General features: G+C 34.0%; 1 protein-coding gene across 3 annotated transcripts in view; it reads left to right on the top strand.

The window, feature by feature from the left end:
• The window catches only part of LOC133613398 (contactin-associated protein-like 5), a 314549-nt gene that overhangs the window by 54301 nt on the left and 246761 nt on the right, over nucleotides 1-13487 (top strand). Inside the window, exons 2-3 of one of the 3 annotated variants that reach the window (XM_061970920.2) lie at nucleotides 8852-8962; nucleotides 12111-12307. The exons of the other annotated variants lie outside the window; for them this stretch is intronic. Of the exons in view, the coding sequence (XP_061826904.2) occupies nucleotides 8852-8962; nucleotides 12111-12307 (308 nt within the window). The remainder of the gene's footprint in view (nucleotides 1-8851; nucleotides 8963-12110; nucleotides 12308-13487) is intronic. 3 annotated transcript variants of the gene reach the window in all.

Here is a 13487-nt window from a genome sequence, read left to right as displayed (position 1 = left end):
ATATTAGCCTACTATCAAAATTACTTTAAACGCTTTATATAAGTGTTACAATGAAGACAACACATGATGTAAGTGTTTATATTAGCTATATTAGCCTACTATCAAAATTACTTTAAATGTCTTATAAGTGTTATAATGAAGACAACACATGATGTAAGTGTCTATATTAGCTATATTAGCCTACCATCAAAATTACTTTAAAAGTCTTATATTAGTGTTATAATGAAGACAACACATGATGCAAGTGTCTATATTAGTTATATTAGCCTACTATCAAAATGACTAAATCTTTGTTAACAAAAATGTTGAAATTTTATATTTATTCTACACATTTTTACAACATTGGAAAACATTCTTAAACCTCTCAGAGGGTTAGATAACTCCTGGAAATGACTGACTTAGAATGGCCAAAGGTATAGATGTGTGTGTCCAAGTTAAAAGGAGACGACAGGCTGTCATCTTCTAATGGATTTATTACAAGCTTTGCAAGCTGGGTAACGTTTGGTGTGGTCTGGAACAACATGGCACTCAAACAACTATCAGAAATGCAGCCAATAATACATACAGATAATGTTTCATGAGACATGCAAATATAAATGAAATACACAGAGGACATAAGTAAAGGAAATTAAAAGTAGACATAATATTGCATTATGTATATACAGCTAGCCTAAATAGCATGTTAGCATCCATTAGCTTGCAGTCACGTCTGATTAGCACTCCACACAAGTCAATAACGTCAACAAAGCTCACCTTTGTGCATGCACGCACAGTATAAAAGGTTTGGTGGACAAAATGAGACAAAGAAGGAGTGGCATAAACCATGTCTTTCTGTGGCAGCGTCGGAGAAAGTTGTACGTGTAAACAAACTGCGGTGAGTTCAAGGACCGGCAAAACGGCGCTCGCCAAATACTCTCATCAGTGAAGCATGAACACAAAGATATTAAACAGTGGGCTTTCTAACAATTAGGAAGGTTAGTGTCGTGTTTGTCCTCCTACAGAAACCGCATTCATATTTTTCCGTTTTCATACCACTAGGGCGACGCTAAATCTAGAGCAGCGGGTTGCCGACGTCTAAACATTAGAGCGCCGTAGCACCAGCAGTGAGCAAACTCGTCCAAAAGATGGCGCCATAGCATAAACAATAACACACCTTTTCAGTGTATTTGCTAGTTTAAAAAAAAAAAAAAGTATAGTCAAACCTGTCTCACTCCAGGGAAACAAAGAAAGTGACCGCTATAGACAGTTTGGTCAACATTTTGAATTGCCATACATGTTGACCTTCAAACAATTACGTATACATGTACGTGTGTATGTTCAATTTGAACATGAGCAATACAAACAACAATCGTACGTGACACTGCACACATCACGCACAATTCGAACATTAATTACAAGCCAAAAACTAAAACGTTTACGATCACGGCCATGAAAAAAAAAGCTACAAAAACAACAGAACAGTGCTCGTTCCTGATCAAAGACATTAATTGCAGCACAGAAAAAAACATTAATCGCAAGCAAACATTCTTATTTCTTTCATATCATCAATTTTCACGGATCGTGGCAAATTTTGACATCGGTGGCCGCTATACAAAGTCCATTAAAATGTTTTGTGATGCAAAATGAGCAGAGGTGGGTGGAGCACCAAGAAAATTGTACTAAAGTAAGAGTACCGTTACTTTAGAATAACATTACTCAAGTGAAAGTAAAAAGTAGTCATCAAAACAATGACTTGAGTCAGAGTACTATTTTTTATTTTTTTTAATATTAACACTATTAGTGATCTTACTTTTTTATTTTTTATTTAATTTATTTATTTAAATTGATTTGCTGTTTTAACACTGTATTAGTAATCTTGCTTTTTTCTTTTATTTATCTTTTTTTTTTTAAATAACACTATTAGTAATCTTACTCTTTTTTATTTATCTATTTATTTATTTATTTTACTTGATTTACTTTTTAAATATCAACACTATATTAGTAATTGTACTCTTTTTTTCTTTTATTTATTTATTTATTCTAATTTATTTACTTTTTAATTTAAAAAAAAAAATCTTATCTTTGATTTTAATCGTACTAACCGAATTTTAAATTACAACCTTGTCAAAGAATACCAAAGCATGTGTTAATCACAAATAATGTATAATTTATTCAACACATAAACCTTAGCCTTAGGTCAGGCTGATTAGAAAAATATGTATTAACCGAATATACCGTAGAACAGTGGTCCCCAACCACCGGGCCACGGCCGTGGATCGATTGGTACCGGGCCGCAAAAGAAATTAAAAAAAAAAAAATATATATATATTTTTTATTTTTTATTAAATCAACATAAAAAACACAAGATACACTTACAATTAGTGCACCAACCCAAAAAACCTCCCTCCCCCATTTACACTCATTCACAATCATTCGCACAAAAGGGTTGTTTCTTTCTGTTATTAATAATTGTGGTTCCTACATTATATATCAATATATATCAATACAGTCTACGGGGATACAGTTCGTAAGCACACATGATTGTATTTTTTTATGACAAAAAAAAAAAACAACTAAAAACATCAACTCCCCCACCCCCACCCCGGGACACATTTTCAAGCGTTGACCGGTCCGCAGTTACAAAAAGGTTGGGGACCACTGCCATAGAAGATGGGACTCATAAATAACTTCATAAATAACTTTCGACAAATACATACATTCTTGTTAAATTACTAGTGATTTTTTGTCAATAAAATGAATGCGCAAATGAAAATACAGCTTCACCACTTTAGTCATATTTTTTGCGCTTGAAAAATTATTCAATGTCTTTAGCTCCAGACTTCTTCTGTGTGTTCGATGTTGTCATTACTGCCACAAGAGGTGGAAACGTGTATTACAACTTTTTTGATTGATTGAAACTTTTATTAGTAGATTGCACAGTACAGTACATATTCCGTACAACTGACCACTAAATGGTAACACCCGAATACGTTTTTCAACTTGTTTAAGTCGGGGTCCACGTAATCAATTCATGGTACTGAGTACTGCGAAACAGATCTTTTTTTGGCTGTCCGACTATGATCAAGAACCCCTGCACTAAAGTATATTTTTACTGAACTTCAGATACTTTTTGCTAGTTTGAAAGTAATCATTGAATATTTTTTTTCTGCCTGTCATGTCACTTTTTACAGTCAGTACGTTTTTCTATGCACTATTTTAGTCTGATTCGTCAAATAATTCAGTTTCTTCTATTTTCACATCTTCATGGGAAGTTGTAGTTTCCATGTTCTTACTGTATTAATGTTACTGATGGCCAGACGCAGGGTGCCTCTCGTACACTAGGGGGCGACTGTAGTCATTTCAGCTTATTTAGCTATGTTTGATGTAAATACAATAGAAGAAGATAATGCTACATGCTAAAAAGCTAGCGCTCGTGGCTCTAAAGCTACGGCTCTAACAGGTAAGTTCAACTTCCAACTGCTTTTTGTTGTTGTTGGTAATGTTTTAATGTGTTTAATTGACACTTGTGGGTATTAGGATAACCAGAGACATACAAAAAGATCGATTTTTTGAGTCAATTGTCTTAGGAGGTTTCTGCTTACCAGTTCTCTCAAACAGCCGGGATGTGCTGGGGTCATGATGTCACCTAATTAAAGTGTCTTCTTTGGGAACATTCTGATACTTATTAAACAAGTAGGTTTCTATTTTATCATATACTTTAACAATACCGACCTAATGCAGCTAAGTTCCTACAGCTGTACTTTGTGCTTGTTTGATTGATGAAATGGGATCAACCGTCATTACTGCTTACGTCGGATTGGCGGAACGGAGTCACGTGACTATGCCTGCCGGAAGTAGGGTCGCTAAAAAATCTGTGAAAACTATGATGCTATGCTCCAAATTTAAACTACTTATGGAACTTGTGTGAGCCTATAACTATACACATTACTACATATATTTTTTTTTTATATTCTACTATAATTACTTTATTAAATTAACAGCCCCATGGTGTTGTATTGTAGAATAGAATAGAATAGAATGGACTTTATTGTCATTATATTTGCATATAACGAGATTAAGGACTCCAACTTAAGGTGCGGTAGTGGGAACAAATATGGGGTAAAAATAAATAACTAATAAAATGAAATAAATTACACAACAGGCAATAAAGAAAAAACTAACAATTGAAATAAACAGACTACTATCCAATAATTGTACTGTTTTTGTACTTGTTTTAATTGTCCTTGTTCATATGTCTGTTTGTAAATGTGGAACTTTATAAATAAAGGTATATTTAAAAATAATAATAATAATAATGCATCGTTGCAAGCCTTAATTGATAATTATAAATAATTGTGATATAAATAAATGTTGCAATCGGAATTAAACTCTATGTAACGGAGTAAAAGTAGCGTTTCTTCCTCTCAAAAATACTCAAGTTAAAGTAAAAAGTATGTTACATTAAAACTATTCTGACAAGCACAATTTATCCAAAAATGTACTCAAGTAAATGTAACGGAGTAAATGTAGCGCGTTACTACCCACCTCTGAAAATGAACATATAGATCTACTCTTTTCTGCGGGGGACATTTTTGCGACCGCTATCGGCAAGTGACCGCCATAGACTGGTGGCCACTAACACATTATGGCCGTCAGCGAAGGAAAATCGATAAATTAGCCCCACCGTTTTATAGGCCGCAAGGTTCAAAGCGTAGAAAATAAGTAGTCCGGAATTTACAATAGTTTTGTTGTAGTTGTAAATATATATATATATATATATATATATATATATATATATACATATATATATATATATATATATATACATATATATATATATATATATATATATATGTGTATATATATGTGTGTATGTATATATATATATATATATATATATATATATATATATATATTAGGGCTGAAACAACTAATCGATTAAAATCTATTATAAAAATAGTTGGCGATTAATTTAGTCATCGATTCGTTGGATCTATGCTATGCGCATGGGCAGAGGCTACTTTAAAAAAAAAAGTAATTTAATTTAATTTTTTTATTTTTTTAATAAAAATTTATTTATAAACTGCAACATTTACAAACAGCTGAGAAACAATAATCAAAATAAGTATGGTGCCAGTATGCTGTTGTTTTTTCAATAAAATACTGGAAAGGATAGAAATGTAGTTTGTCTCTTTTATCCGATAATTAATCGATTAATCGAAGTAATAATCGACCGATTAATCGATTATCAAATTAGTTGTTAGTTGCAGCCCTAATATATATATATATATATATATATATATATATATATATATATATATATATATATATTCGTTTGATTTCTAATAAAACGGAGATCCACATCCTTTCAAATCAAAACAGTCAACCGGGGGTGTCCAAAACTTTTTTCCACACTGAAAATAAAAGAATGTGGGGGCCATTTAGATTTTTTTTTGTTTACTTTCAAAAACAGTACAATATTTAGAAAAAAAAAACCTGCAAGTCAGATTTGTGTCAGCAGCAACAACATTTCAATATCTTCCCCTCACATTACGCCTTGTTTTGTTAAAAAAAAAAAAAAAAAAAAAAAAAATCCGCTGCTGGCCGCAGACGATCCCCGGGGGCTGCACTTTGGACACCCCTGCCGTTGGCGATGCATGAAAGCAGTCATTAGTCACTATGGTTTTCAAGTTCTTGTGTTCTGAAGGGTAGACACTGAGGGCCCGATCTGCTAAGATCCAAGTATTACATTGTAAAAAGGATCAAATATAAAATTGGTGTGTGTACTAAGATCGCTGATAAAAAGTACAAAAGTGCTGGATGAGGATTTTGAGTGTCACCATGGCTTGTCACCATTTACTGGCCATCGCGCTCCAACTTGTGTTGTTGTGTTATGTTGTGTAACACGCAGCACACACATTTTCTGGACTTTTAGAAGCGAAGTGAAAACTCCTTTTTAGTATGCCGAAGGTGCAATGATTCAAGTGCAAGAAAATGCATGGTGCTAGAACTTTTTTTAAATTTGTTTTAATTTTTTTTTTAAAGGAGTTATATTTTGATTTGTTTCTCCTATATTAGAAAGAAAACACCAGCAGACACCAAAATTAATTAGTTGATTTCATTTTTGGTGTCTGCTGGTTGTGAATCAACCCCTTAAGTCAACCAGCAGCTACAAAATGTCATTGCTAGAGAGACGATACGTCCAATTTTTATGTCGACAATCCAAAAATGGTGACACGCACACGGGCAGAGGATTTTTTTCCTGTCCTTTCCCAAAATCCGTTTGTGCGTAACTGTGCCAGTTTGCACGTACCTTCCAAACGTGCTGAATACAGACGTAAAAAACAGCGGCCGCAAACGGTTTTAGGTTTGATAAATCACATTGCGAGCGCAAAATAATTACATTTGCATCCCCTCCTCCCAGTATTGTGGGCGTTCTAATAATCATCATAAATTATGCCGATTCATGAAGACAGGCACGATCAATGGATTGCACTCGCTATTTTGCAATCCTCGAGCTTTGTAGTTCCGCTTTGTGCGCTATTAAGTTTGCACGTGTTTTAACTCGCAAACCCCAAGTTTTAGGAACACAAATCATGTTTAAAACCTCTATGGTGAAAATTCTTCCATTGAATATCATGAAGATGGTTGATGCATCAAATGTGTGGAACCAAGAAGAATACTATGATGATAAAATAGATTTTTCATTCCAAATGTAATTATTAAACAAAAAAATATGTAGCTGTCATCCAATAATAATGCATTCATAAGATATAACTAATTATATTTATTTTATTTGGTATCAAATGTTCATTTTAAATGTCACTATTTTTCCTAATGTAATTAAGAGAAAAAAATGACAAAATAATGTAGTTGCCATCCAATGTTGATACATTTTTTAAATTTAATTTTTAATTGCCATCATAAAATACATTTTTAAAATGTAACTAATTTAATTGTATCCTTAATTGCCAAAGAAAAATCATTGTGAAATGTCATAATTTTTTTCTGATTTAATCCTTTTTTTTTTTTAAACAATGTCATGGTCATCAAATATTAAATAAATAAATAATTAAATTTTTATTTTAATTGCCATCAAATATTATTTTTCTTAACTTCATATGATTAAAACAATTTCAAATTTCAGGGACAAGCAGTAGGAAATGGATGGATGGATAATTGAGCCATTTTGAAAAATATACTGAACTGATGTTTTATTTTAAATCATTAAATTGTCACATATACATACATACATACATACATACACACACACATATATATATACACACACACACACACACACACACACACACACACACACACAGTACAACATGTGTTTGTGTTAGGCCTTGGCAAGAGTGAGGACTCAGTTGCAGACGGGAAATGATTGACGCAGGCTTTTTATTCAACAGTTTCTGAGAACTCTCTTCAGATAGTGAATAAACAAATGGCTTTGAACTCTAGACTTCAACACTAGAGTAAAAAGGAAATGTAGCACAGGGCGTAAAACAATAAACGGAAAATCACTCCCTAGGGAGGAAAAAAGGCGATAGCAAAATCTACACGGATCCAATTTTCAAAAAACAAAACAGAAAAGAAATCAACCGCCCGATTGTAGCTGAGATGGGCTCCAGCACCCCCCGTGACCCCGAAAGGGATAAGCGGTAGAAAATGGATGGATGGATGGATATATGTAGAAAGAAAAATAATCTGTTCCAGTGTCAAACTGTGGCTATTATAAAAACGTTACAGGTAACATTGTATTTTATTTATGTATTTTCTTAGTCATTATTTTATTTTATGTGCAAAAAGAAACAAACCACTGGAAAACATAAATAAGAATAAAACTGTGTCAAATAACTTTGATAAGATAAATGATGTTCATGGTTTTGGAAACAATTAAAAAAATAATATATGTATATTTATTGTATATATATCAAAATTACATATGTAAAAAGAAAAATATTCTGTTCCATGGTCAAACTTTGGCTATTATAAAAGTTTTGTTAAAAGTCACATTTTATGATATTTATTTGCTTTTGTAATTATTAATTTATTTTAAGTGAAAATGGAAATCAACCACTGAAAAACATAAATAATAATACAACTGTGTCAGTTAACATTGTTTAAAAAAAAGATTTGTGATTTATTCACAGAAAATATAGTCTGTTCCATGGTCAAACTGTGGCCATCATAGAAGCTTTATTAAATGTGCTGGCAATGTCACATTTTTACATGTTGAAAAAAAATCTAACCACCAAGTGGACACTTACTGTATTATTGCTTAGGAATACGTTTTTGCAAAGCATGTTTAACTTTATTTTTAATTAGGTTGCAGTGTGAAAAAAAAAAAGTCTGAATTTAACGGCAAAAATATATTCGCTTAGTAGCCCGAATGTTACCATACATTTTAGGCTGTTTTTTACGCCGGTTGAAAATCGGTACCACTGTTACTTTTGCGGTAACATTTTGGCAACTGAACTGACATTTTATTTTATTTTTTTTAACCTTAAAATCTATGGTCGTTTTTACAGTACATGACTGCAAACGGAAAAATATTCCCGCTTTTATTTTGACAGTAAAATGATAGTTTTTTAATGTCAAATCTACTGACTTTATCTTGAAATACTGAACTGATTATTTTGAAAGCTATTCTTGTCGCTAAATAAATCCACTGATCCATTGATCAAATATTCCGTACATTCTATATTGGTGCTTGTGTATGCAAATATGCAAATATGGCGCTGGAAGACTTTCAAAGGCTTTTTTCCAGTACAAGTAAATTAGAGCGACTTTATTGCATCTCGTTATCTGCTGCCAGCTCATTTGCATTGTTTACCGCGACTAAAAATAAAGTCTTGTCCCTTTGCAGATAATTGCCATGGTCCTTTGGTGTCCGCACTGCCGCGCTCATCCTTCCAGAGCTCGTCGCAGTCGTCGGTGGGCTACGCCGCCCACAACGCCAAGCTGCACCGGAGAGACGGTGAGTGGGCCAGAGGGGCCTGGATGCTAGCTAGCGTCTGTTAGCATCTGTTAGTATCTGTTAGAATCTGTTTACGCTGTCACTTTTTTTTTTTTACAAGCATTAAAATTGAAAAATTATATTGTAACTCTTTGTTTTCGCTTTACCAAATACAAACCGTACGATCAAAAACATAAAAACTGTGCAAAAAAACATATAAATACAAACCGTACAATCAAAAACGTAAAAACTGTACAAAAAAACAAACAAATACAAACCGTACAATCAAAATTTTAAAAACTGTACAAAAAAAACATACAAATACAAACTGTACAATCAGGAACGTACAAATACCATCTATACGATCACGAATGTACAAATACAAATTATCCGATCAAAAATGTGCATATGCAAACTGTATGATGACCAACGTACAAACGGTACGATCAAGAATGTACAAATACGAACACTACGATCAAGAATGTAAAATGATATGAACAAAAACATACAAATACAAACTGTACGATCAAGAACATAAAAAATGTACGAACAAAAACATACAAATACAAACCATACGATCAAGAACGTACGAATGCAAACTGTACCACCAAGAACGTACGAATACAGACGGTACGATCAAGAATGTACAAATTGCACCATCAAAAATGTACAAACTGTACGATCAAAAAGTACAAACACAAATTATCTGATCAAGAACCTGCATTTGCAAACTGTATGATAAACATTGTACAAATTGTACGATCAAGAATGTACAAATTGTACGCAAAAAATATACTAATACAAACCGTACGATCAAAAACGTAAAAATTGTATGAAAAAATATACAAATACAAACGGTACAATCAAGAACGTGCAAATACAAACTGTACAATCAAGAATGTACAAATACAAATTATTCGATCAAAAACGTGCAAATGCAAACTGTATGATGACCAACGTACAAACGGTATGATCAAGAATGTACAAATACGAACACTATGATCAAGAATGTAAGAATTATTTGAACAAAAACATACAAATACAAACCGTACAATCTAAAACATACGAATACAAGCTGTACGATCAAGAACATAAAAATTGTACAAACAAAAATATGAAAAATACAAGCCATACGATCAAGAACGTACAAATGCAAACTGTACCACCAAGAACGTACAAATACAGACGGTATGATCAAGAATGTACAAATTGCACTATCAAAAATGTACAAAGTGTACGATCAAAACATACAAACACAAATTATCCGACAAAAAACCTGCAAATGCAAACTGTATGATTAACAACGTACAAACTGTACGATCAAGAATATACCAATTGTACAAAAAAACATGCAAATACAAACCGTACGATCAAAAACGTAAAATTTGTATAAAAAAAATAAATATATATACAAATACAAACCATACAATCAAGAACATACAGATACAAACCATACTATCGAGAATCTGTGATGAGGTGGCGACTCTGCGATGAGGTGGCGACTTGTCCTCGGTGTACCTCGCCTTTCGCGCGATTGTAGCTGAGATAGGCTCCAGCGCCCCCCGCGACCCCGAAGGGAATAAGCGGTAGAAAATGGATGGATGGATGGATGGATGGATGGGCTTTCAAGAATGGAGAAATACAAATTGTCGGAAAAAAAACGGGTATATGCAAACTGTACGATGACCAACATACAAACGGTACGATCAAGAAAGTACAAATATGAACACTACGATCAAGAATGTAAACATTTTATTAACAAAAACATACAAATACAAACCGTACAATCAAGAACGTACAAATACAAACTGTACGATCAAGAATATACGAATACAAATTATCCGAAAAAAACGAGCATATGCAAACTGTATAATGACTAACGTACAAACAGTACGATCAAGAATGTACAAATACGAACACTACAATCAAGAATGTAAAAACTATATGAACAAAAACATACAAATACAAACCGTACAATCAAGAACATATGAGTACAAACTGTATGATCAAGAACGTACAAATACAAACTGTACGATCAAGAATATAAAACATTAAATTATAAACTTTAACGATCAATACCTTTTCATATACAAACTGTACAATGAAAACCGTATAAATACAAAATATGCAATGAAGAAATACAAATAAAAATACAAACTGTACGATGAAAAACATAGAGATACAAACTGTACGATCAAAAAGGTAGAAATACAAACTGTACGATCAAGAACGTACAAATACAAACTGTACGATCAAAAACGTACAAATACAAAATATGCAATGAAGAAATACAAATAAAAATGTATACAAATATAAACAAATACAAACTGTACAATGAAAAACATAGAGATACAAACTGTACGATCAAAAACGTACAAATACAAACTGTACGATCAAAAACATACAAATACAAACTGTACAATCAAGAACGTACAAATACAAACTGTACGTTCAAAAACATACAAATACAAACTGTACGATCAAAAACATACAAATACAAACTGTACGATCAAAAACGTACAAATACAAACTGTATGATCAAGAATGTACAAATACAAACTGTACTTTAAAAAACCTACAAACACAAACAGTAGACTCAAGAGCATAAAATGATAAACGTTGTATCATAACAACAACATGACTGCAATTGTTAGTTGTGTATGCACGCGCCCCCTAACGGTTACATGTGCACGCAAATAACAAGCATGAACGCCAAACAAATTCCTTGTACCGACAAGGATTTTTAAAATGTTATATAAACAGTAATTGTACCAAAAGTATTCATTTGAAAAAGGATATGTTCTGTTAAGCCACTAGTTATAACATAAGCTAGCTCGTTGGTGTTCTTGTTACATTTTTCAGTTCATAAAATGTAACTTTGAGCAAGTTGCAGACTCTGACCTTGCAGTTTCAGTGCGGGGGGAGATACGCTTTTATTTTGAAAGGCAATCTCAGTCTGGATGTTGCAGACGGCCGAGATCAAAGGTGAAATTTGTGGGCCGATGTTTATGAAAAGACTTTTATCTGCGACGTTCAAGCGATGCTAACCTTTGCAAGGTGATCTCAGGGCAGTGACTCAGCTTCCAACACGCTTTGACAAAATCAATGACCCATCGATTGCCTGATTCTTTCTATTTCGTTTTTTTGTTGGGCTTTTTTTTGCCGCCAGGGGCCGGTGGGTGGTCGCCGGCGGCGAGCGACAAAGAGCCGTGGCTCCAGTTGGACCTCAGGGAGCAGATGGAGGTGACGGCGGTGGCCACGCAGGGATGCTATGACAGCTGGGACTGGGTCGGCGCTTACCTGCTGCTCTACAGCGACACGGGGCGGTCCTGGAGACGCTATCGCCACGACGACGGCGGCACAGAGGTCAGTGATTGACGGACGTGCTTGGGCGAAGGGGAACACACATGCTAATTGTATGCTAGGCTTGGAAGGGCATTCATACAGCCCTATTCGTCGCGGTTCACCTGACACATGAAACGTAACAAATTTCACCATAGCCGCCGCATGGCAGTAGAGAGTTTTGCGGCAATTCCAACATCAGCCACAGCGTCAGTTGCTATGTAGGGTGGCGCTTTCCATCGTTTTCAGCAGACTGCATTGCAAAATGATTTATTCCACCCAGGAATGGGGCCATATAAATCCCTTCCTTACTATATCTCTCAAGCAATCTTTTTTTTTTTTAATTCATGCACGCTTTCTTACGTCATGCCTAAAACGTCTAATAGCCAAGCGTCATGACGTCTTGATTGTGTTGTGCGTCCCAGTTCTGTCAAGAAGCGTTAACACGCTGCTCTATTGCACTGTTTTACCTGTCAATCAAATAAATTAACCATTTGTGACTGGCCAATGGCAGTGTGGCAAAAACAATTGACTAACGAGCGCTTCTCCTCTCTTAAATGTTGAATATTTTCTCCTGTGTTACGTTTTTGATATGTTTGTGGAACTGATATGGGACGCCCCTGCTAGCTTAGCCACATAGCGCTGCTTGCATAACAACATGCTAGCATGAAAATGTTTTAAATTTTAGTGTTTTCATGACGTCATGAAGGAAACACCTTTTTCCTCTTCGCTACACATCTTAAAATTGATTGAAACAATATTTTGCAATTTTCCATAAGGTTAGTCTTTTCTTTTACTCAAGTCAAGTAATTTACAAACAATAAACATGCGAAGCTATAGGCTACTGTAGGAGCTAGCAGCTACACAACAGCTAAGCACACAATAGCACACAAGCTAGACATACGTAATAACAATTGAACAATATTAGTGTTAAACAGCACTGAAATACAGCTGAGTGTACTTAAAACATTACCCTGAGGAACTCCACAATTCTAAATGGCGCCTTCCTTTCGAAAACATTTTGTGCATACGTAATTACTTTGTTATATACGCTATCGTTAACTTTGACAGTTGTCGTTATTACGAGATGTTTTAGCTACCAAGACAAAGAATGTGTCACCATTTTTTAACTGAGTGGACTTAAAACATTACCCTGAGGAACTCCACAATTCTAAATGGTGAGTTGCTATATGAATAATTTTGT

Source organism: Nerophis lumbriciformis, linkage group LG13 (genome assembly GCF_033978685.3).
Source record: "Nerophis lumbriciformis linkage group LG13, RoL_Nlum_v2.1, whole genome shotgun sequence".
NCBI classification, from domain to species: domain Eukaryota; kingdom Metazoa; phylum Chordata; class Actinopteri; order Syngnathiformes; family Syngnathidae; genus Nerophis; species Nerophis lumbriciformis.
The sequence above is the reverse complement of the archived record's forward strand: the minus strand, read 5'-3'. Positions and strand labels throughout refer to the sequence as shown.